The sequence below is a fragment of the Gobio gobio genome (assembly GCF_949357685.1).
Source record: "Gobio gobio genome assembly, chromosome: 1".
NCBI lineage: Eukaryota > Metazoa > Chordata > Actinopteri > Cypriniformes > Gobionidae > Gobio > Gobio gobio.
Window position 1 is genome coordinate 63,754,551 of NC_137097.1, and position 27,118 is coordinate 63,781,668.

Consider the following 27,118-nt stretch of genomic DNA (forward strand, 5'->3'; position numbering starts at 1 on the left):
CACTCGTGGTTTTCAGGCATATGATCTGCTCAGATGATCAAAACTTTCAAGGAACAGCTAAAGACACACCTCTTCCTTAACACAACCACAAACAAAGGCACTTCCTATAATAAATACATTTTCTCTTTATTCCCTTCATTTTACTTTTGCTTTTGCTTGTGTAGATAAATACATACATAACTAAATAAACGGCTTGTTCCTGAATCTAGATGAATGAATGTGCACTTTCCTTTGGTTGATAATTCATGCACTTGCAGTGATCCAGACAAGTGCTTGTTTCTCCAATGGAGTAAAAAAGTTGTCCTGCGGGTTTCATGAGGAAACAGACTCTCTGACCACTCTCTGCTCATGTTTAGTCACCAGACAGATTTGTTTATAGATGCTCCAAAAATAAAAAAGTTGGTGAATTATTCAAGGATGTTGCTTTGCTAAATAATTGATCGATTTGATTATTCGCCCATGCAGTACTTGCAGCTACATCAAAATAAAACCGTAGTTAAACTGTAGTTAAAGGGATAGATCCAGAATAAAAATGGCAATTCTGTCATTTCGTCGTTCCAAACCTGTATGACTTTCTTTCTTATGTGGAGAACACACACAAAAAAAGACATTTTGAAAACATTAAGAACCAGAAACATTGGAGGCCTTTTGATTTCAATTATATGGACAAAAAAAAAAAGCACTGAGACATTTCAGGTTCCATACAGGTTCGTTCTCTCCTATACATGTTTAAATCAGAAAATTACTTTGTAGATTTTATGCAAATTCCTATTGTTCTCTGGAGTCTTGTGAAGTGTTGTGACATTTATATGTGGTTTTGAGGTGAAGCTGAACAGTATGAAGTGTTGAGTGGCACTTATGTAGGGAGTCATGCCTGTTACCGCAGTTTAAGGCCCCCGTGTGATTGTTAAATATATATGAGGCTATTTCTGGATAGGAGTGTTGAGAACTGGAAGTCTGCACAATAATGCGAGCAACTAAAGGTCACTGAACAATATCGTGCGTGAGGCCTTCACGTCTTACAAAACCAGGGGAGGTTGTTTCAGCAGTGACTCAGAGCTGGATTCCTCGGCCTCTGGATCATGGTGAGAGAAACAGCTGATGAAACTTAGTATCTGAGTAATTTGCTTGTGATAATTAAATCAGTCCTCCACCCGGCTTAATGCAGCCGTAGAGGCAGCGCTGCAGTGAACCGTGAGATGTAGAAGGAGCTTGAATGTAGAACTGACCATTTGGTATTCAGTGTTTTATTTGGTTTGAATTTGTATCATGCTCTATTTTCATGCTTTAATAGTATGCACTCCACTGTCACTTTGAAGAAGGTTAAAGGGATAGTTCACCCAAAAATGTAGATTCTGTCATTATTTACTCACCGTGATACTGCTTCAAGCCTGAATGGCTTTCTTTTGCCATGGAAAATATTCCCCCCGCACATAGAATTACAATAAATGGGGTCTGAAGCTTGAGCAGACAGCTGTAGGCAGCGCATGAACTCAGTGACGTCCCTACAAGTCTGAAAGTAATTTTCCAATCTTCTGAAGTCATTCAATAATTTTGTGTAATTTAAATAATTGTTAACTAAAAAAACTTGACGTCTGCCCTTGCTCTTCATGGTATTTTCATCAGAGTTCATGAGAAAAGTAGCAATATCCGATTCTTGAATCGTCTCGAGTCAGATCTTCTTAAGTAATCAGATGGTCCAGTTCATTAAACATACAGTATATAAATGATTCATTATTGAACCTGAGGCCCTGTTTACACCTGGAATTAAGATGCAATTTGGTTGATCGGATCTCAAGTAGACGAGGGAGACACATTCCCGTTTGCACTTGGTGTTTTAATCCGGCTCTTTTGTCCACTTTTGACCACTTTTGTCCTGATTTCTTCGAAGGGAGAGTCAATGGGCGGATAAATGTATGGGTTTTTTTTCAGATCTTTCGATTTAATGGTCAAAATAAGCTCATGCAATTTACATTTGCGCATGGAGACGACAGAAAAACATACAGAGAGCAGCAGCTTTCGTTTCTGCTTTGACAGCCGCAAGACCACGGCAAATGCTGTGAGTGCGTGTTGGAAATCAGGAATGGTGAGGGAACATTGTGCTTGGTACATTTTTCGGCTTCAATCCAAATTTTGGTCTTCAGCTAAAGTTTTAAGCTTGCGCTCTTCCCATAATGTTTACGCGCTAGGTCAGTAGACGGAGAGTAGGCGTTTTGCAAACACATGATTGTCTACACACTATAGCTCTATTCGCATGGGATTAGTATTATCTGGGGACCTCGTGTGATTTAGAACTTACTCCCCCACATCTGAATTTTGCGTGGCGCATTCGCACGGGATAAGCAAGCCTGTGATTTTACTCTAATTTACTGACTTATCTCCCGGATATGATGTCAAAATTTCGTTATAGATATAGCTGTATGAAATTATAAACAGTCGTATCGATATCATTTTGATTGTTTTATAGTAATAAAAATTATTTAGTTCAGTTAGAGAACAGATGCTACAATTAAAAACTGAACTGAGCAATAATAACAATATATGGCGGAAGATTCAGTTTAAAACCTAAATGTAAAAGCGCCTATTTAAGCGAGTTTGTCATTGTCCTTTTCTGTTTTTGTGTTTTTCATTAAGAATAATATTAAACACACCATTCAAGCAATTTACTCCCAAATTGGTGCTCATTCTAAAGTGAAAGTATAATCTGCGCGGACGCATGGAATTCATAACGGTGCGCATTTTATGCAGCCTAGCTCCATTCTTCGTGAAAGATAAAGATAAAAATGCGCACAGGAAACAAAAACCGTGCAAAAATTATATACGATCCGCCTAATCCCGGCCAAATCACAGAGATGCCGATTCTCTCACTAATATTATCACAGGACCTCAGTGTTTGGCGAAATATGGTAGGTAATTTGCGGGGGAATTTTAACTTTACATATTACAGACATGGCCGATTAGCACGGGATCACAGACATTCTCTGCAATTATTACAAATCACCAGAGGTCCCCAGATAATACTAATCCCGTGCGAATAGGGCTTAAGAAAGCAATCCTGTCAAATATGTCTTCGACTACCTCTGGAAGTGGTCGAAAGTGGACAAGCTCAAAACGTTTTAGATCCCATTTACACCTGTATTTAGCGTTGTCCACTTGTGTCTTAATGCCAGGCGTAAACAGGCCATAACTGTTCCTAACATACATGTTTGGAACAACAGCAGTTTTCATTTGTGGGTGATCGGTCACTTTGAGCATGGCACACACATTGCATGCTCACTTCATTGATTGCAATCGGTCACTCTGAAGTGTTTACTTTCCCCTGGAAAGACCTGCTGCACTGTTGAGGCATGCTGAGCAAACATGGGCAATGGCAGAAGCTCCGCCCACTACTGAGACACAGTCAGTCCTGACCACCTCTGCCCTGACACATGATCAGAGAGTCAGCTGCAAAGGGTATTCCTGTGTGTTTGTTTTTTAATGTCAGATCACATAGTTCGGGGTGACACACTCTCACATGTTACAGTGTCAATCTGTGCTCAGAAATGTAATGGGCTCGAGCAGTTCGGGGGTGTGTAGCATGATGGGAGGCTATGCGGTTGCGGAGTATTTCCGTCTGATGAGAAGGAATGCTGCGCGGACCATCGGCCCTCCCCCATCTCTTTTAAAGACAACATGACACAGAATGCATTAATTTCTGCAATGTGAGTGGGACACGCTGTGCAGCTGGAAATAATGTAGGGTGGGACTTTATTTTATCCAGCGGCTTATGGTTGGATTGCTATTGGATGGTCATGATATTATTAGTGCTTGCAAAACTATTACTATTGCTCATATTTGCGGTTAGGGTTTTGAACAACCTCCTAACTCTAAGTATTATTAGCTTGGGACTTGGGTCTCATGTGTGCAACTCTACTTACTGTATAGGAACCACCTAGTAATGGACTAAAACCACTCCGAACACTCTAGCTGCATCCGATTCAGACGATGCATCCCTCAAAGGCTGCATTCGAAGGCCGAATGCGTCACCGCGGTGCAATCCGAAGGCTTTCCCAATTCGAAGGCTCCTTCTAATGGGGCCTACAAATGCATCTTTTGTTTCCCGAGCCACAAAGGATGGAATGAGTGGATCCTTCGTAGCCTAGCCTATCCCTAGATTCATTGCACTTTGATAGTTTATACTCTTTATTAGGTATATAAATGGAACAAAGTGAACATATTTAGACAGGTTGCGAACACTGTGTGTAGTATAGAATTTGGCCTGAACCCGGAGTACTCCCACCATATCCCTAGCTAGGAAAGTAAGGAGACGGGGTGGTGAGATGCAAAAAACTGTCGAGGAACATACATGTATATATACATATGTATGTGATCCTGGACCACAAAACCAGTCATAAGTCGCACGGGTATATTTGTGGCAATAGCCAACAAAACATTGTATGGGTCAAAATTATCGATTTTTCTTTTATGCCAAAAATCATTAGGGTATTAAGTAAAGATCATGTTCCATGAAGATATTTTATAAATTTCCTACTGTAAATATATCAAAAATGTATTATTAATTGTAAAATGCATTGCTAAGGACTAAATTTGGACAACTTTAAAGGCAATTTTCTCAATATTTAGATTATTTTGCACCCTCAGATTCCAGATTTTCAAATAGTTATATCTCGGCCAAATATTCCATTATCCAATATTCCGTAATATGATGTATTCCATACCTCAATAGAAAGCGTATTTATTAAGCTTTCATGTGATGTTTAAATCTCAATTTCAAAAAATGTACCCTTATGACGGTCCAGGGTCACATATAAGCCTCCTCTCGTGCTGATTGGATAGGTAATTTGAACATGTTCCTCCTGAACTTTAATAAAACATAATTTATTTTCAGACAGTTGAAAATAGCTTTCAAAAAACTCCAGTACAAACGTTACTGCCGCTTGTCTACAGCAGCCTAGTACCTATTTAACAACGTTCTGAGTGACCTTCGTGGAATTCAAAGGATGAAGCCTCTGATTTGGGACACAGCTTCCAGCAACTGCATAACAACGCCTTAGCAATCATCTAGTTGCATACTAAACCCCACTCAGAACACTCTAGTAACTGGGTAGCAATACCAGGAGCCCAGCATTAGAAGATTTTTGGAATTTTATGGAAAAACTTTCGAATGGCGGTGAATTGTAAGACCGTGAATACTTATTAATAAAAGGAAAATAATTGAATTCTGATTTCCTTATTGAAGCCTTTCAGAAATTCTTTCTCCTTTTTGCTGAAGTGTGGTTAATTGTCACACTGGTTTGTCCTTTATGAGAAGACGGAGCATGAGCAAGCGTGAGCTCAGCGTGACACTGTACCCTTGGTTATGTCATTCTGGCAGTAGTGTGCAGTAGCAGCACAGTCACCTGGCTCTGCTGCGCTCTCTCTCCTCCTAGATGATGGGCTTTATTTTTAGACTCCTAATCTCTTTCAAAAGTTGTCCAGAATCCTCCACCAAGCTTGAGCAGCTCCCCTGCTGTTGTCAGCTTCAAAATGGGTGAGCTATAAAAAGATTTGAAAAAGGCCTGAATCTGCACAAAATAGACAGGCTGAAGATGGGCTGCAATTACACAACAGAACATACACACTGAGGAATATCATGTTATTCAGTTGCTCTTGCGTAGCGCTCGAGATATAATGTTCTCAGCTGTTTTATTTGATTCATTACTAATAGTAGGCATTTTCGCACTGGGTAGGAACTGGTTATAGGAACTAGCCACCCGGACCATTTTCTTGGTTGTATTCGCACTGCCAGTTGGAACTTTGAAAATACGTAAACCATCTGCCGCTCTGGTTGTTGTGGATTTTAAAGCTACCTTGTGTAACTTTTTTAGTTTATTCTTAGCTAAAAACACTTAGTCCTTTCAAAAATATATGTGCTCATTAATGTATATTTACTTCTTTCTAGGGATGTGACGGTGAGGAAATTTCCCCACCGGTTAATCGACGTGTGACAACACCGGTAATACCGGTATCACCGGCGGGGGCTTGTAAATCACTAATTCTATTTAACCGAAAGTAACATACACGACCGCAACTGAAAACGCACCAGTGCGCGCACACACCGTGAATGACAGCTCGTCTGTAAATGCGCGCTCTGTGAGACCATGAATGAAGTTTGTCCGTAAATGCACGCTCTGTGAGACCATGAATGAAGTTCATCTGTAAATGCGCGCTCTGTGAGGCCATGGGTGCGTCTCAACAGTTCCCTAGTAGTCAGGGCACTGATCAGGCATTAATCGGTCTATGTGTGAGACGCACGCCATGAATGAATGACAATTCGTCCGTGAACCCTTGTTTATACTCGATGCGTCCGCACCATGGTCCGAACGAACGAGCGCGAGGGTGTGCGTGCGGAAAAAATTACGTCATCTCAGATTGTCGGACTCGGAGACGGAGTCACAGACGAAAGGCTCTGTGCGGCCGTGCACATTTTACTTTCGGTTTTGAATTAGCGCCAATTCGGTGGCGGGTTGCTTGAATTGTGGGTTAATTAGCCTATTATTTTATATGAAAAACAACAAAACAAATGACAAACTCCCTTAAATAGGCGCTTTTACGTTTCGCTTTGAAACCAAATCTTCCGCGATCATCTCAGCCAGCTCCTCACTCTATGATGAATGAAATCTGATGAATGACTCCTGCCGAGACTCACGTCGGGTCATGCTTTATTAAGCAGACACGTTCAGTTTTAATTTGTATTGTCTGTTCTCTAACCAAACTCAATTATTTTATTAGGATAAAAAAAAAAAAAAAAAAAAAAATACGACGGTGGGGCGGTGCCACGGTGGGCAAGTGATGTAAGCGGTGTTGAGTCTGAACACCGGTAACACCGGCAACACCGACTATCGTAGCAAGCCTACTTCTTTCAAGTAATAAAGTATTCTCAAAAGTTTATAATATGCCATTTAAAATACATAAGGGTGAGGGGTTCGAATGCAGGTCGCCATGTTGCCCCTCCATCTTGAAAGTACATTAGCCAAAGAGGGACATACCCGTAAATTCAAGCTTCACCTTTCGTGTTTTAACACTCGATGGCACCGTGTCGAATGTTGACGAGGTCGAACTGGAAGCCATATTAATCATGGACTAATTCGGCTACCGTAGGAGTTAAAACGAAATCGGAATTGAGAGGAACAGAAACTAATATTCACTGGGTGGTCATATACCTTTTCACCGCTAGATGGGGGAAAATATCACACAGTGTAGCTTTAATTTTGACGGCACGGCAGACTTTTATTTTGACGACGCTGAGAACGACTTAGCCTGAGCACAAAACGCTGACATTCTCTGTCTTCATTAGTTTATTATCTGTTTAACAGTCCTGTCTTATATGCTAAAAGATAGAACTATTGCACAAAGAAAGTAAACGGAATATGAAAAGGTATTAATATCGTTTGCCGTGTGGTTGACGCTCAAGGACGCTAGCTGAGCAAAAATACAACCGTGTTTTGCTTTTTCCCTTTAAAATCGCGTTGGATTTCCTCATTAACATAAAGGTTGAGAAGTGCTTGTACTTCCGCATTGTTCCATCTATCACTTTTTTACTTGTTCATGGAATAAATATATATTCTATAAACTGTGTTTACACAGCTTTATAAAAATGGCGGGTACTGGTGTTTCACATGCGTTCTGCCAATTACCGTACACTTACATCACTGGTAGTTCCTATTGTGCTGGATTAGACCCTACTATGAAGTAATTTAGGACCCAAAAAGGCGCTCCTAGAACTAAAATCGTTCCCAGTGCCTGTGGTGCAAACATGCCAAAAAGCAGGTACTTCCACCAATAGTTACAGGAACTATGAAAAGGTTCCTCTGGTGAGAAAACCTCTAATGTTTGTACTTTTGCTGATTTTTTTTTAAACACACGTTCTCATATTCCATCCTTAAAGGGATAGTTCACACAAAAATTAAAATGTTGTCATAATTTTCTCACCCTCATGTTGTTGCAAACCTGTATACATTTCTTTCTTCTGTTGAACACAAAAGATCTTTTGAAAGAATGTTGGTAACAGACAGTTGACAGTATATATTTCCTATGGAAGTCAATGGCTACCATTCCAGGTTTGGAACAACATGAGGGTGAGTGAGTAAGTAATGACAAAATTTAAATTTTTGGGTGAAAATCCCTTTAATACACAGACCTCATCCCAACTAGGCTGACACACAGCACCGGCTCAACATGTATCCTTAATCAAGACCATTGACTTTCACTGTGTCTGGGGTTGAAAAGTTACACAAGGCTACAGTTTAAAGTCCAACTTGTCAGTCTTTCCATGTTTGGGAGTAAAAGGGGAATTCCTTTCAGGCTGATTTGTTGAGACTGGGCAGATCTTCTCGGCACACTGCTGGTAGTGTAAGAGAGGAAAGGAGGAGTCAGCTTGGCATGAGCAGAAATAACTATGTTGGCTGCTTTGTGGTATGTGTGCAAATGAGGGCGTTTAAACTCTCTGTGACTGGGAAATAAAGACAACACATTATAAATGCTGGGAGCAGAGCGGCCACTTGTGTGTGCAAGAACTATTGGTCCAAGAAATTGTGGGGAGCGAAACAGAGAGAGAGAGAGAGAGAGAGAGAGAGAGAGAGAGAGAGAGAGAGAGAGAGAGAGAAAGCCTTCCTGAAGGCCAGGATGTTCAGCCTTTAGGAAGGAAGTGTCCAGTGTTTCAAACACAAAAATAAATGAGGTCATCCATCACGGTGTTCTCTTGCTCCAATCATTAAACCTCTTCCTTCTGCCCCGGGGCTCTTTCATCAAACACTGTTACCCCAAATAAATACAAACACATGCGAGACCTGAGTATCTGCACAGACCATGCTGCTTGAACCAATACACTGTAATGGCAATTTGTAACTATTTTGTTAATGGCAATTTAAAACTGTTTTGGTGAAATTGGTGGATAATTTGTCTGAATTCGTATGGTCTCATTCAACCTGCTCATGGTTAGGTTTAGAGGTAGACCTTCATGCTTATATATTTTTTTTCAAAAAATGGTAAATTTCCGCACAAATCGCATCATACAAATTTATACCAACTCAGTCCTCTCCTCTTCTCACGGAGTGCTAGATTGCTTTCTAGAGGGAATGTTCTCATGGAAAATTCACATGACTCGCCCGCATGTAGTTCCAAACCTCTGTGAAACACAAATTAATACATTTTGCTGGATGTCCAAGCTGCTCTTCTCTATACAACGAATAGAGGCTGGAACCATGAAAGTGGTCATTATATCTTCCAATAATATGTCTTCGTAAAATTACCTTAGTTTCATAAACAAAGCTCTGTTGTTTATATTGTTGGGGGTGTTTACTTACTAAAGAGATAGCCCAGGCCCAAATGACACCATTGGTTGAGCTTCTATGTAGAGTAGGGTTCTGGAATCGGATACTTAAGGTCAGGAATCGGATACTTGTGATTAAAATTAAAATTTTGATACCTTGTATCAATTCCTGTGTGCGCATTTTAATGTGATTTCTAACCCATTTTCAAGCGCAAGAAGACGTGAAACAGAACTTAATTCGGCACTCGCGCCGCAAGCTGTTTTCTTTGCACACACATCCAAAGAGCGCACCGAGATAGTGCGAGATACTGAATCGAGTATGCGTCGTCTTGTGCTTGAATGCACAATCCACACAAAATTATTTCAAAATATCCTCGTAAACACAGTAGGTTTTGTCTTAAGTGAATTTAAACAGTTGAGAAAGAGATAACGCACGTGTAACAGTATATTGGATCCTGCGTGAGGTCTTAAAGTGACAGCAGCCTAATATTCCTGCTGCTGTCTTTGTCATTAATGTTAATTATCTTGACCGAATAACTTTTGTAACTTTACACACGCGTTTGAAGTGAATTCGCGTCTGACGCCCGAGTTGTAAAATTTGAACTTTGGCGTCAATTCGCGCCACGTTAACCAATCAGGAGCCTGCTCGCTGCGGTCACGTGGTAAAGTGACGTGATGAGAAACCCTGCATAATTTAAAAATACTACTATTGTGTCACAAAATGTAGTTTTAAGACTTTTTCAGGTGAGAATGTAGTTGTTTAAAGCTCAAATCTGTGGTTTATTTGTAAAGAGAGCATCTATTTAAAAAAAATAATCTAATCTAGAGTTGTGAGATCCAGGCGATCACCGGGCAATCAACGCTCATAACCCCGGCGAGGGCAGCCGTTCCTCGGCCAGTTCTTCTGCCGTTTGCCGCTGGCTCTGATGTCCTGTAGTGGTGCATCTTGTGTAGATCTAACGGGCGATCTTTGGTGTCATGAATCTATACTTTGTTGTCTGCCAAATCTTTTTGACTGAGATTTTTTAAGAATATTTAAATATACATGCAGTGAAGATAATGTAGGAGTTGCCTGGACCACATTTGTGTGGCTATTAATGTTTAATATATATTTTTAATGAAAATGAAAAGAGGCAGAGTGGTGTTTTATGACATATTTCTCCTGGAGTGCCTTGAACTTCCAGCGCTCGATTTCTACGCGCGTCCAATTCGCCAAGGACGCGCAAATGCATTCAAAATGTTTGCGCGTGAAACTAGACGCAGTAGACACGATTTTGACGTCTATTCGCATTTGGTGTGAACGCAGCATTATGGGTCTTGAGAGTGTACAGTGCATTGTGCCAATGGAGGCCTTTCTGAGCCATCGGATTTCAACTAAAATATCTTAATTTGTGTTCCGAAGATGAACAAATGTCTTACGGGTGTCGAACGACATGAGGGTAAGTGATTAATGACAGAATTTTCATTTTTCGGTGAACTAACCCTTTAACATCTAAATCATAGACCTTTAACTTTTCTGACAAACAGGAGGCAGTGGCAGTTTGTCCAATCAGATAGATTTCTCCAAAAACAATCGTATCTGGCTTGCCCGGGTGTTCTATATTAGGCTCAAATGGTGGAAAATCTCAGACAGGAAGTTTCCATTTGGTCTGCTGGGGGTGAGAGTCTGTCCTGAGTGGCTTGAGATGTGGAAACAGAAGGCCTGATGAAAAATGCACCATGTGCAATTCGACAACTCAACACCATAACACCACAACACACACATGTTGGGTTTCCATGTTTTATGGGAACTTTCCATAGACATAATGATTTTTATTCTATACAAACTGTATATTTTATATTTTATTTTACCCTAAACCTACCCCTAAAACTACACATCACAGAACACCTTAAAACCTTTAGAGAACAAATTTAGAGAAATGATTTGGTATGATTTATCGGGACCAAATATGAAATTTTATAATTTCCCTATAATGTAGGGAATACCTGAACCTAACATACACTCATACCCTACATTCATACATTCCCTGTTAGCATCTAAACAAGTCTCATCCAAGTGGCCCTATCCATTACTACACAACCTGTCACAAATGACTAGCTCTCATTCAGCCAGTTATTGTATTCAATTGTGGTGTGAACAGATCATACAAATCATAAAAGCAGAATAAAGCCTGTATAAAAACAAAAGACTGAGAGAACTCAACCGCCAGTCTGTGTTCGCATGTTAACCTGCGCCTGCACTATATCAACACTTTAGTGTTCTGTAAATACCAGTTATAGTTTATCTATACGTTTATATAGTTTATCTATCTCATAAATGTATCTGATTATGTCTCGAGACAGGAAGTTTTTGCTCGTGGCAGGCTTTTGCCTGGGGAACACAAGGGCAGGAAGCTAATCGCAAACAATGAAACGTCAAGATGAAAGCCGAGATTTTCTAATCAGACAATCAAAACAAATCACTACATGGCTACATAAAAAGAAAAACATTTAGTGACGCCACATGTGGCGCAGTCAGGAAGAGAAAATGCTAAAACCCTGATTGTCTTCCATTAGCACACGCAAGTTTCAGACGAGCATTCCTTTAAAGTATATTTGACATCTCGACATGGTACTTACTATTCACTTGCTTTGTAACTTTGATACAAGTGATCTTTTTGAAGCCCTCGAGTGGGTCAATTTCCTTTTCTGTGTGGGAGCATAAATCTGAATGAAAACCTTTAAAGAAGTCTCATATCCTTTGGATGACAGCCACGTGTAGAATTCAATCCGTGGTCTCTCTCCTTCAGCATATCGCTCTCATTCAAGGATATCCTTCCCATGACCTGCTAAACTGTCTCCTCTGACTGTAGAGGATATTAAAAAAATCCTTCATAACATTTCCTAATTAATAGTGATGTGGATGGGTCAAGATCTGGGCTACTAACTTAAAGGTTCAGTCTGTGGTATTTATGAGGAAGGATCTATTGACAGAAATGCAATATAATATAAATAACTATGTTTTCAGTGGTGTATAAAGACCTTACATAATGTACCGTTATGTTTTTATTACCTTAGAATGAGCAATTTCTATCTACATACATCATGGGTTCCCTTACAGTGAAATCGGCATTTTGTGCCGCCATGTTTCTACAGTAGCCCTAAACGGACAAACTTCTCTACAGAGCGCTAGTCACTCTCTGCTCTCTCCGACAATGATTTTTGTACTGTGTCGGCTCCCATAGCTTCTCTATGTGCTCCAAAAGGGAGGGGTGAGGGTTGCATTTTCAAACCTTAAATAGACTGTCTAATGAATGTCAGGTGAAATTTAGTTCAGTGTTGATTCAGTTCGGTTCAGTAACCAAAAATGTAAGAATTCCAATTCATCCAAAGCAGCTCGGGATGTCCAGTTCTCATCCAGTAGTGTCAGTCCAGTCAAATCAATTACATTGCAGAATATTAAGTCCTTGTAAAAAGTGTACTGTGAGATGCTTTGGCTACAATCCTCTATAGAATTCATAACTGTATACATCTCATCACATCTACATAATGCATTGGGCTGCAGCTGCCCAGCTCTTACACAACTGCTGATAGTTTATGGTGTGTAACAGAACACACAGCTGGCGCTGTGCGGTTCTTCCCATGGTTCTCCTGGGGATATCCGACATGTGCAGCCTTGTGATGGATGCCACAGTGTCCATGCATGCATACAAGTCTTGCCCGAAAACATACTTTTGTGATTGACGGGTGCTATAATGTTTAAGATGTGACAGTAAAGCTGAAAGGAATTAATTGCTGGCGATGTAACATCAGCTCTCTTTCAAACTAACCCTAGGCATCTGCAACATAAACCCCGGCACATGCTACATATTAGCTTCTCAGGAAGGGAAGCTGTAGGGGTTGGAGTCAAATGACAGGGGTGTAGAAGATAATTACCGCAATCCCACAATGCAATGTGCAGACCCGGGGCTGATGGCTCTCATGCAGTCGGTAATCAGCCTGTCGTGTGATTTAGTGGCCAGATTAATGAGATGATCGTGGATACTGATACAGGCATTAAACGGTCACGGTGGTCTGTTTTGGCTTAAGGACTGACAGGAAGCTTTCATGTGTCTCCCTCAGGCCTCTCCAGCGGTCTATCACACAGCACAACTGCGTCTTCTCATTTCTGACTCCTGCGTCAAACATAATCGTTGCCTTTCAGAATCAGCCAATTTGGGCTCTGACATGTTTAAAAGTCAGGATTAGATTTCTGTAATGGGTCTGATCGGATATTGAACCTGGCAGGTGGTTACTTTCTGTGGTGGGGCTGGACAATATCAAATAATTTTATATCAAATATATTAGTTAGTATGATACATTAGTTGACTTGTTTAAAGCTACACTACATCACATTTTGCTTGTTTGAATTACCTAAGTGAAGGACCTCATTTTGATCCTCTAGTGCAGGGGTATTCAATTAAAGTTCCAAGAGGTCCGGTCTGATGCTACCACACTGGAATGATGTTTCTTAAACTGATGTTTCCATTAGCGTTTAATACTCGTGTGACACTCATGTAGACACAGTAAGAGCTACAGCAAAACAAAAACAAACACTGTATGACTCCCAGCACAATAACCAACATCAAAATAAAACGATACAATTACTAAATAATAGACATTAAACTCATTTACCTTATAACCTTCAAGTTGGATGCACAAAAAATACAACAGGAAGAGAAAAAACATAAATTGCAGGTTGCGTCGCATGAAAATGGGACACGCTTTATACAATCATACAAGGCCATATCAAAATAAAAGTCCTTCAAAATAACTCAATACAAATAAATCGATACAGATCTTCTAAATTATCTATATTTCCCTATATATTCTCTATTATAAAGTCTCTATATTTCTTTCCCAGCAGAGGTCTGGACAATACTTTTTTGAACAGTTATACATTTCCATCGAGGCAGCTGTAGTGCTTTGTAAAAGAAAAAATCCTAAACACTCAAAATAGGGAGCCAAAGCACTGTTGTCTAAGAATTTTTGACAATATTTACCAAAAAAGTAGGCTAAATCTTTATCCCAACTGGATGTGAATATAAAAAGGTAAGATCAGATGTTTTATTATTATTTTTACATTTAGGGCCAGATTTACTAACAGTTTGCTCCATACCCTCTTTTGCCACTGAAAAACTACTGTCAAGATTTACGAAAGACAGGCAGTGAAAAATTAGCGCTGAAAAGACGTGAACAGATTTATTTTTGCAGCTGACCTTTTTGGATATGCATTTGTAGGAGTTTCCCTTTCAGACGCAAAACTTATCAGTGGAGAGTATTTAAATGAACGTGCAAGGTGATTTACTTAGGTTTGCGCGCGTCAATTTACTGGTATTTGCACAATTATTTAGAGCCCAAAAAAAGCATGTCTTAACCGAGATGCTAATTTGCGGAGTCCGGCGGTCCACCATTTGACCACTGCTCTTGTGACATTACAATTAATCCATTTGAGAACAAATGCATAAGTATCAAGATATACGTTATGCATTAAATATTGGCACAAAATATATTGAGACTGTATTATATTATATTTTTACCTCCATCACCCAGCCCTGTAGTGGGAAACCATTGGCATGGCCCGACAGGGGTGTCCTCAAAGCTGGGGCTTTGCTCCTGTCTGCTCTGTAATCTCACAGCCATCACACTGCACACATACTGAAAGGCCAGTGATGATATCAGTCCACATTCCTCTTCAGCGGGCAGGAACTTTCTCATGGACAAGGAGAGTGTTTCACTTTCCACCATGAGCTGCTGACGCAGGGCTTCTTTCTTGCCTGGTGCCTGCTGATAAGTAACTATTTTGATGGGTTCAAAGTTTAAACTTTCACTCAGGTGCAATAAGATTTATGAACTTCTGTGCGACTGTGTATTTCTATGATTTCTGTTTTTCACAGTGGCTTCCATCATCACTCCATCATGAGTGGTGTGCTGTGTTCAATCTGTTTTGTTAAGTGTAACCAAAAGCAGATTTGGAGGCCTTCCCGAGGGGTGAATATATATTCCAGAATGACTGCCTTTGTCACTCTCTTGTCAAAACAAAGGGCTTTTTGAATAAAGTAATGGATTGCGGAAAAGTTTTTGAGCATTTGTACCGTAACTGTGCCTCTGCTGAATCAACTTCACCAAAGCAGAATAAATCATATTTTCCTCTGATTTATGAGCTTGCAGTGTGAATTGGCTGTGATTAGATAAAATGAGTTGCGAAATAACACAAAGACAATAAACTTGTCTTTCTATTGTGTTGTCTTCACTGACTGCGTGCAAAAGCACCACTGGGCCATTGTAGTCATGTAGAATTGATTCTTATAAATTATTACTTAGTAAAAAAGGACCCACAAACTGACACGTTATTGTATTATTCTCTTACTCATGAATTACTTGTTAAGTCCATGAAAGTGGTTATTAAATGAACATCTGACTCATTTATGGCTGGATGTTGACTGTAAAAGGCAATGTGTAGTTAAAGATAGATGTTCATAAAAGTTTTATTAATTAAAAAAATTAAATGTGTCAAAATCAGTATTTTTGTTTTGCTTAGTATGTAGTTGGGAACAATTATGAGGGAGTCTGCAAATTCTAAAGAATTCTGTTAAATGTTTTGTAATTATGGTTTTCTGCAGAACTCTTTTGTAGATTAAATGAACTGAAGATGGAACTGAATCAACACTGAACTGACTGCAGCTGAACAATGCCACTGTTTTCTTTTAGAGCTGCTGTACGGCTGAAATTAACTGTTTGTATCATTGAATAATTTTCTTGCTATCACTGTAAAGTTGCTTTGAAACAGTCTGTATTGTATAAAAGTACTTGACTTAAGTGTACAGTATGTTTGATTAATTGTAATTTTTATAACAATCTGGAGTCATAAGGAGTCTTAACCCATAAATTCATCATTCATTACCCTCCTCCTCATTCGTTTTTTTAAAAGTTAGCCATCAACCTTTTTAGTATTCCTCAATCGATTCATTATAAACAATGTAACAAGGAAAAAATAATAAAATTATAAAAGGATGCCTGTTTTTTTGTTTTATTGTATAGGGTCACCAACGACCTGATCTTTGATGACTGAATAAGTGCAATTCACCTTTATTCCACAAGGTGGCTTCTAGACTGAGAAAAGACAGAAAATTTATTTTTGTCTCATGTGGATGAAAGACAACAACTCCCAGAATGCACTTGCTTCACTGCTCAACGAGGCCACTCCCAAAGCCATGGCCACTGGTTATCACTTGCCCACCATGACACCGTTGTTTTGATTTTCATACTCATTTCATAATCATTTCGTTCAGTTAGAGAATAGGCACTACGATTAAAAACTGAACGTGTCTTTTGAATTAAGTGTGAGGTGAGACGAACAAACAGATGAGATCCCATCCCCTATGGGCGGGTTGAAAACATGCGGAACAGCTCCTGCTACTGGCTGTAGTCTTTAGCCTCTGGCCAAAAAATCCTCCGATGACGCTAAATGACAAGATTTGCGTCATCTGAGGATTTTTTCCAGAAATAAAATGCATAATTCTCTCGTCTCAGGGGGACATGAGGGGGAAAGTACGATAATTTGAATATACTACCGGGTTTCTACTGATACAAAGTTTAATGCTAATCGCTGATGTAGCCCTTTAAGTGAAGTTTCCCTCATAGTTACTGCAGGCAGAAAACAAGAATAGGAAGTATCATCAGCAAAACTTGAAATGGCTCAGCGATTTACTCAGAGCAAGTACTGAACGCAATCAAATATTAGTGTCACTGTCACTTGATGGTGGATCGTGTGAAGAAGCTGTCAGCAATCAAAATATTGCTTTTGAAGATGTCGAAAATGATAGTTTAGAGAATTTGTTTGAGATCACGAATATGAGCCAGATGCTGGATTTACTGGGAAATTAGCTCTGATGAGGACAGTGATGATGATGGTATAAAACATCTGCTCAAAGGTAACAAAATATGCTTTATTTTAATTCTTCTGTAATTGTTTCTCTAATATCAGGAGTTTTATATTATTACAGATCAAATATTGGAATATTGAAATTCCCTGCATGAAGTTTATAATTACTTAGATGAAAATGATCTTATTAAATTATTTTACTGTAGGTTTTGCAAATCATTATTAGATATTCGGGTCTTTAGTGACCCGGATCCATTAGGGATAGACATTTAAAAAAAAATATTGTATTAGAATATTTTGGCTCATAAACAACAAATATTTGTTTATTTAAATGACGTTTAACGAGAAAGATGTTATTTTTTTTATTCATCATCAAGTTTTTGTCACCATTTCTGAACAATCTTAAGATTAGCCAATATAACGTTACACAAAAAAAAATGTTTTGCGAAACATTCATGCATTTTATGAATTAATTGCATTTATAGTTTGCTGTCACGTTGCAATGCAAATGATTCCCTTTAAACAAAAAAAGACACTGTAAAGATCTTTAACTCTATGCACATCTGGGTAAATGTTGAGAGAATTTTCATTTTTGGGTGAACTGTCCCTTTAAGATAAATCTCGAACCAGAACCCTCAAAAAAATGTTTTCTTCAATAACAAACCTGATTTGGGAAGGGGGAAAAAAAACTGATAGCATGAAGACTTGACTTGAATTCAGTCTGAATTGCCACAAACATCCGTCTCAGTTTGGGTAGCAGACTTCTATTCTGTGGACACACAGGCTGCACTGAACCGACATCTTGACAAGCAGTATTCAGTGAATGATGGAAAAAAGCAGAAACTGTTGTTTTAGTGCTCTTCATCTGCTGACTGCATGCTGCAGTGATCTGGTAAACACTCTGCTCAAGCTGTGTGGGAATATACAGCGGGAAGACACACTAATAATGGCCTCTCACAAAATTCCTGCTCCGCCACAAAGTAGCACTTTTAATGAGGGGGTAGTATAAAATCAGTGGCTTAGGCTTAATGTACTGACAATAAACATTTCCACCCCCACAGTAGAAATGGTTATAAGTCAGTTAAGTGGATATGAGTGTGTTGAGTGAGTGTAAACATATGAGAAAATGTCTCTTTATTTACATTTTATGGTTTCCTACTCGGCAGCAGGAAGGTTAACTGGATATTTGGGCTCTCAAAGATCTTGTGGTGATTTTAGACTGCCATCTTGTGGCACAACAAGTACTTTTAATTAGACATTGGGTATGAATGGCATGTACGTGTACTGTACAGAGAATGCATTACTATCCAACAAAGGTGTGTTTTTGAGCAATTGTCATTGGAGTTAAGTTTAAAATATTTTGGTCGAGGCAATAAAAATCCATCAGAAAAAAATGTTTGAGCCCTGAGGGTGTATACAACGTATACTGTGTGCATTAAGCAGTGAGCAATGCACTAGTGTCCCGTTCCCTTCATTAGTCATAGTCATGAAACTTTTCAGCACAACAGAGTCTCAACTGTGAGGATTAACTGCTTGCATTTAAGATTTAATTCCACACTGTGCAATTCTTTTGCGAATTCATTCACCTCTCTATCTCTATCTCTCTGTAGCTGGCAGGTCTAAGGAGAGGCAGGCAGCATGGCTGAACCCAGACGCGACAGCACCAGCAGCCTGCAGCGCAAGAAGCCTCCATGGCTAAAACTGGACATTCCCACCGCTCAGGTGTCCGTGGACGAACCTCCCTCTTTTGTCCAGGTACAGTGGTGTTGTCTATGACTGTCCTTCTAAGTGAGTTTAGTCCTGGTTTTAAATCCTGTCCATGTCTCTCTTTTTGCAGCCAGTGAAGAGGCACGGTTTCAGTCGCAGCGTCAGTATGCCAGCGGAAACATCTCATCTCCCCTCCCCTCCACGGGACTTATTTGACCCCCGTCGACATGCTTTCCAACGTCAGTCTTCAATCACCCAAACCATCAAGAGGTAGGGGAGGCATTACATGTGGCCTGAGGTTCATTAGGTCTGAGTTTCATGTCTTAACCAAAGGTCAAACTTTGTTTCAAAACATAGTAAGCTATGTCTACATAGACATTTTCCCTCGGTTTCACAGACGAGGCTTAAAATAGACCCAGACTAAAATACATGTTTGAGCTGTTTTAACTGAAAGCTACTTGCACTGACATAATGTTTTCTTTTTCTAGGGCATGTTTATAAAAGCTACTTACATGCCCTAATTAAACTAAGGCCTAATCCTGGCTTATTCTAAACCCTGTCTGTGAAACCAGGCCTTTAAGGCATAGTCTAAATCAGCAGTGCCCAACCCTGTTCCTGGAGATCTACCTACCTGCAGAGTTCAGATCCAACACACCCGTCTGTAATTATCAAGTTCTCCTGAAGCTGCTTCAGTTGTGCTTGATCAGGGTTGGAGCTGAACTTTGTAGGCACCCGTTTGCTTTTGCGTGTGACCTTTGAGAAGTCATTCACATAATGCAGACAACTTCAGTAAAAACATTAACCCAAGATGGCGGATTAAGCGAGACATTTTGCTAACTTTCCCATTAAGATGTGAAAACAAATTTTCTCTGAATGTTCAAAACGTCTAGTTTATAAATGTTTTTTTTTTTTTAAATGTTTGATTATACGAACGTTAAGGGAACATCCTATTTTATCATTCTGCAAACATTATGGGAACGTTACTTTTTAAAGGGGTGATGAATTGAGAAATCCACTTTCTCTTGAGGCTTTGATATATAAAAGTTCATCGTGATATAAGAATATCCTGTAAGTTTTGGAACTTCCTTGTTAGTAAAAAAAAAGCTTTTATTGACACCAGGCCCAGAAAACGATCAATGTCAGAATATGTCGACCACTGACGTAATAGGATACAGAAGCATCGCCTCAAGCCCGCCCACCGACTCGTAACGGGTCACGCTACCGAGCAATAAACATGCCGGTTCCAGCTCACGTGCATAAGACATTGCGCGTTTGTTCACTTCATTTCACCACGGAATCGATTGTAAACAAGATACAGGTTGAGACTAGCCTGGATGCCAGCCGAACTTAGCCCCGCCCACAACATTTGAACTCGGGCAGTTCGGTCTGGACTTAATCCGTAGAGGAGTAATTATGGCCAAACAGAAACTGTTCGGACCAATGAAATTGTCAGGGCGGGCTTTAGACGATGTTGGACAGATGATAAACAGTAACGTAATCATCCACGTCATCAAAGACGCTTGGGTTGAATTTGTTCTAATCCTAAACGGAGAACTTGTTCGTATATGCATTCGCCTTTACTATTTCTCTCAGAAATGATGATCGGGTTGGCAAGTACTCAGTGTATCCTTAAATTCTTTTTTTACAACACCGGCAAAGATTGTCATCTTTTTCTTCTAACGTTAGGCTACTTATTCCAGCGTGCGTGCTGACAGGGTTGCCAAGTTTTTACAACAAAATCCGCCCAATTGCTAACGTTCCTCAAAACTAGCCAAAAACGAGCCCAATAGCTTTCCGGCAGGGGGGTTCTCTGGGAAAAAAAGGCATTTGGGGGGTAAAATATGTGTTATTTTGGCAGGGCTGGCAGCTAAAATTCGCATTCCTGGGTCTGTATATCACATAATTGGAGTCGCTTCAACCCGCGGACTTGGCAACACCGTGCAGTTGAGTTCTGTTGACATCTGACAAATAACGTTATGCGTCGCTCCGTTGTTCTGATTGGTTGTAGGTCTATCCAATTGAGGTCTTTCCTGGTTCAGTTGAAACACGCCCCATAATCACAGCCCAACGGAGCAGTAAGACTCAAATTCTGACTAGAATTGAGTATGACGACGTCAGGCTAGGTTGAGACTGGATTTGAAGACATATTCAGATTAAAAATCCAATCCTAGCCGTGGGCGTTTACTTCCAAGTCTTCAGTGCGGCACGCCCATCAAAACCGACCGTTTCTTCAGAGAGCCTCAAAACCAAGGCAGAAAATAGCCTATTACTTATTCATTATGATGTTTCTGAATGTAAACACCATGCAAACGTTATAAGTTGACCTCAGACAACAGTATAAAACAATAAAAAAAGCCAGTTCATGACCCCTTTAAATATTCTCGAAACAAGCATTAATAAACATTCTATTGACATTACTGGAATAATGTGTGTTCATAATTTTGAAAGACACTTCTGAGAACGTTCCCTGTTAGCTGGGTTTATACATTTTAGAGTATTTACTTCTAGCTTAGCAACATGCTAACATCAAACTATTAAAAACAATTGTAGGTAGTACACTCACCAATGAGGTTCAGTCTCAATTAGTATGCTGCCTCAAGTTGTGGTCACATTAGCGAAATTCCGACGACATTTAGCGGGCAAATCAAATAGTGTCGTGATCTATGAAGCACAGCTCACACAGAAGTCACTTTCAAACCCAGCAGCTTTCTGTTGGTCAATGCGGCGATTTGTGTGACCAACTTGAACTTTTGTTAAATCTGTGTGGGGAAATATTTCGCCCCCAGTATTCCTATTGGCATGATTGTACTTTGTCGGTGAAAAATTGCTGAACAGCAGTAAATGTGGCCATACCTTTAGAAGAGAGCTCACTAAGTTTTGGAACAACGCTAATTCGACTACACCAATGTTCATTTTGATAAGGTTTTAATCTTGTTGTAGTAGTTTTAATTGGTTGTGCATCAATGTAGCCCATGATCTTGCATACTTTGTTTCTGTCTGTAGTCAACACTGTAGCAGCTTGTTGGTTGCAAGCCAATGTTGCCAGCCTGTCTTCTGATTTTGTTTGCTGCGATTGTTTTGTGCTGAGATGTAATAGGAATGTGCATGTGATTCCCTGCGCCAGAGGGTTTCGAAATTCCATGACTCCATTTCATGGCTGATAAAGAACTAGTGTCTGTGCGCCTGTTTACATGGTTCCTTGTTTTGTGTATTTCTGTGCGTCTGCGTGTGTGTATGCATGACTAGCACATGTCTCTCACTCATATGCTACTCATTAAATCTGCACGCTAGTGCACTGATAATAACTCCGCTGGAATACTCTGGCTCTTGTTGATCTGTTTTCCAGTTCTTCTCACACTCCTTCCCTCTTTTCTTTTTCTCTTTTTCCCTTCTGCTTCCTTTCTTCGTCCTGCTCTTCCTCTCCTCCCGCTCTCGGGACGTCCACAGCAGCAGGAGGGTGCACTTTGAGAGGATTAACACTGTGCCCATTAAGGGTCACCGTGCAGGGCGACACGGTTTCAGAAGGCATCAGTCCCTCTCCAGAACCCTGCTCAGGTACAGCCGGCCGCAGGAGGCCTGGCGAGGGAGCTCTCACACACAACACACACAATACAAAGGAAATATGTTCACGTGGCACAGTCTCTGGCTCAGTTAACTTGGGTGTTACCCATTGCCACACTCACTTACTAATATGTACCATTTAGGTGCTAATAATGTATGTACACTTTAGGGAATTAATTCGTATTTTAATATGCACCCTTTAGGGGTAAATAAAGTACAAGGTATACCTTTTGATAGGGTACCAATCACATTGTTTCAAAGAGTGTATGTACTACAAATTTATTCAATTTAAAATGGTTATTATCAGGCCTGAAAAAGTCATAGAAATGAATAAACATTTTGTGGAAGTTGTGGATGTAATGAGCAGTTGAGGCAGAATCTAGACACCGCAGCAGGTTATTTATTCCAAACAAAGAAGATGGGAAGACGGGTAAAATCCAAAAGGTAACAAAACAACAAGTACATTGGCATATAGACAATAACCGACAACTAAAGACTAACTCAAGAGGGCTTGTATAGTAGAGGGCTAAATAGTGTGATAAGATAATTGGCAAATAAACTAGACACAGGTGGATGTTAAATACTAACTATGCGACTGGAACAAAGAAAAACAGGATCACACCAACTAAGGGTATGATTACAAGGCAACAATGTACTATAAACTGAAATTCTTTGTTGTGAAAGCTATCTCCGTTCACACGGATCCGCGAAAATGACTAAAAGCGCTGTATTATTCATGCCAGGCCAATAGTTGCCGATGTCACTGTAAAGAAACACTACGTGCCTATAGACTGAACATATAATACACATGCGCATGACATATCACCATTCTTACACATTCACGTTTTTGTAGTTTACACGGAGACGATAACGGTATCATTTTCAAAAACTTGAACTTGGAAATTTTGTGTTTTCAGGCCCCCAAAAGGGCATTGTCGTGTAAATGAACGCCCAAAACTTATAAGAAGTTTTCAGTTTTTAGTTGAAATGGTCTTGTGTAAACAGCCCCAAAAAGTCCATGACACAAAACTGAAACTCAGGCTGAACGTTACAATGGAAAAGTGGAAAAGTACATTTCTATAGTGAATATTCATGTGTGTAGTCATGAAAAAGCAATTGTGAGCACAACCCAGTCTCTTGGATTTTCAAAAAAAATCTTATTCAAAAGTCATGGAAGTTCATTTGATTCCAAAGAATATTGGAATAAACCATTTTTATTCATTTTAAAGAAATTAGCAAGGATGCATTAAATTGATCAAAAGTGACAGTATAAAGACATTTATACTGTTTATAATTTCTAATAAAAGTTCAAATAAAAGCTGTTCTTTTGAACTTCATATTAATCAAAGAATCCTGAAAAAATATGAAGCAGCACAACTCTTTTCAACATTGATAATAATAAGAAATGCTTCTTGGTCATCCATTTTGGGGTTTGACACTACAATCTTTCTGTGTAATATGTTGACATTGGGTGTTAAATAGTGATGATTTTGTGGTTTTGTATTCTCAGCACATGTCATGCCATGCATAACTTCAGTCCTCTGTCTTTTGTTAGAGGGCGAATAAGGATTCTTCTGACATGCTTTCACCGTCTCTGACCGTTATGATTTCAAACATGGCTCATTGTTGCCATTCTTCTAAACTGAACTCAAAACATTCCAATGCTGCTGTGTGAGCTCGAACAGCGCATTCATCTTTTGTTGTTTTGTAAAGTTTGACACTGTGCCCAGACTGGCAGGCTTTATTTGTTTTCTTTCAGATGAAACATAATAAGCCACAATTTGAGTCATGTTTGTTGCCATCCGTGGTGAGTCAGAAAGATGAGATTAGATTCCTCTCTGTGCGGTGCTGATCCAGGTGTTCTAGAGATTTATAGCACTGAACAACAATGAGAATCTCAGCTAGATTATTTATATTCTATTATAATATTTATTAATCATTTTTATGTGCTTTTCAGAAGTATAGAATTTATGTTTAGCTTTACTTCAACTTATTTAATTTCTAAGTTTGCGGTTCGTTTAATACTCATATTTGTGTTTTATTTTCTCTTACTATTCATTCATTTTCATTTCTCTTTTATTCCTTTCATGAAAATTGATTATTTGTACAAGGCACATAAAATTCATTTGAAGTTTTCCTTTACATTTCCATGATCAGAAAGGAGCAGATGGAAGAATAATATTCTTATATTTATCTGCCCCCTTTATAAACATAAATAGTAGATGGCATTAGCATTGTTCCCTCCACCACCACCCAAAATGTATTAACCTAAATAATAGATGACATTAGCATCACACAAAATGTACTAACATAAATAGTAGATAACATTAGCATTATTCCCTCCACCATCACCCACACTCCAACATATCTGATATTTATTTAAACGTTTTACAATGATCACATACAAACAAGTCAAAATTCAATTTGATATAATTCAAGTTGTTTCTTTTTATAACTCCTTTTAAATTCCAAAATATTTTTGCAGCTTTTTAAATCTTTCCTTAAAGAATTCCATGCTTTTACTCCAGCAACAGACAAACACATTTGTTTCAAATTTGTTCTTGCTATTTGATGTTTAAAGTCGTACGGCCGTCTGTGATTTTCATCTTCAGAAGTAAAAATAAATAACTTTTGTAAGTCATGTGGAAGAGCTTTGCTTCTAGCTTTAAACATCACTAATAGAGTTTGTAATACTATAATGTCTTTAAGTTTTAATAATCCTGACCTAATAAAGAATTGATTTGTATGGTCTCTATATCCTGCTTTAAAAATAATGCGAATGGCTCTTTTCTGTAAAATAAATAAAGGCATAATGTTGCTATGATATGTATTTCCCCATATTTCTGCACAATAGTTTAAATAAGGCAAAATCATTGAACAATATAACATTTTCATTGTATTATATGGTAAACTGTATTTAACCTTATTCAAGATAAATAAGCTTTTTCCCATCTTATTTTTTACATGCAATATATGACTTTTCCACGTCAATTTCTCATCTAAGGTGACTCCTAGAAATCTGATTTCAGACACCTTCTCAATGTTTACATTGTTTATAGATAAGCTGACTTCCTCCTTTTTTTTATTGCTGAATATCATAAACTTTGTCTTATTCAAATTTAAAGATAATTTATTTATATCAAACCACAATTTTAATTTAATCATTTCATCTTCAATATTATTAGCTAAGGTTTTCTAAAAATGATTTTTAATAGTTTGTTAACAATAACAAAACTTATACAATCATTATCAGACAATCACACATACAAATGTAAGAAAATGCTTATATGTACAGCGTGATTTACATGACACATCATACATAATTCAGTCCTCAGAAGTTTATTGTTGGTCTGCACTTAACTTTCAAACACACCACTTACAAAAATGTACCCATAGTTTCTTACAAAAACTAACATGGTTACTGTTATAAAAACTGACCTCAGCCACCACTGTCATGAAACATGAACCAAAACATAATGACAAAAAGATCCTGTCTCTGTTTGAAGGAGGTCCCATATTAATCTATTAGTTGTTCATACATTTTGTTTTGAAGGCATAACCTTTTTTTTCTTTCTTTTTTTCTAGGCTTTATTGTTTACAGGACAATATAGAGTCAACAGGAAAGTAGTTGTGAGTGGTTTAACTTATCCTGCATTTGTGCTAAATCATGCAGATTGTTCAGAGAAAGAAAAGTAACACTTTTCTAAGTAATTGGAGAATTTCCATAAAACTGGTAACTAAGGGGCCATTTACATGACATAGTTTTCAACTAAAACCTGAAAACTTTGTAAGTGTTTTGGCTGTTCATTTACACAAGAATGGCATTTTGGGGGCCTGAAACGTGTTTCAAAGTTTTTGAAAACGGTACCGTTATCATCTCTGTGTAAACTACAAAAATGTGAATTTGTGAAAATGGTGACATCATGTGCATGGGTTTTACATGTTCAGTCTATAGGCGTGTAGTGTTTCTTTACAAAGTGACATCGCCAACTACTGGCCTGGCATGAATAATACAGCGCTTTTAGTCATTTTCACAAAAACGCAAAGGAAAAACTTTTCAGTTTACATTGTTGTTGTGTGAACATACTAGACTCGGTAAACCCAGCCTGATCTTTCGGCGATTTGATTTCGCCCTGCACTCAGTCTGGAAACCTGAACATTCATTTCTACTGCTTCTGTTACACTTTTGCGGGAACCAATCACAGACTGGCTTATCCACCTGGTGCGTTATTGGCGGGTTTCACACGATGATGGATAGAGAAGCGATGGATCGTTGCCCGTTGATCACGCCTTTTGTGGGCTGATTGGTTGAAGGACTATCCAATTGCGTACAGAGTCATTTAATTTATGCTCGTTGATCACGCCTCTTGTGCAGTAGAAAGTACATAGCAGACTCCCCAGACCAATGTTCAACCTTAAATTGAGCTTGGTCTGGTGATAGCCAGACAATAAACATACCCTAAATCCCTTAGACTTAAGATGTGGGCACAAAAAGCCAAAAAAGGTCCATTGTCTATCCCACAAATAGAAGTCCCAGAAGTCACTTTGAAATCAAGCAGCATTCTGTTGCAAATCTGCATGGAGAAATCTTTTACCGTCACATGTAATTCCTCTACATAATTCACATATATAGAGAC

The 27,118-nt window shown here is 39.0% G+C and overlaps 1 protein-coding gene across 4 annotated transcripts in view; it reads left to right on the plus strand.

Annotated features, from left to right (window-relative positions):
• Positions 1-27,118, plus strand: part of rhbdf1a (rhomboid 5 homolog 1a) — a 58,351-nt gene that overhangs the window by 16,798 nt on the left and 14,435 nt on the right. For 2 of the 4 annotated variants that reach the window (XR_013817891.1, XM_079834724.1), the window contains exons 2-4: positions 18,824-18,968; positions 19,051-19,190; positions 22,368-22,475. Coding sequence is in view for 3 of the 4 variants with exons in the window: in XM_079834724.1 (XP_079690850.1) it covers positions 18,852-18,968; positions 19,051-19,190; positions 22,368-22,475 (365 nt within the window). In the remaining variant the exon portion in view is untranslated. The remainder of the gene's footprint in view (positions 1-18,823; positions 18,969-19,050; positions 19,191-22,367; positions 22,476-27,118) is intronic. The other 2 variants (XM_079834725.1, XM_079834726.1) reach the window with 2 other exon arrangements.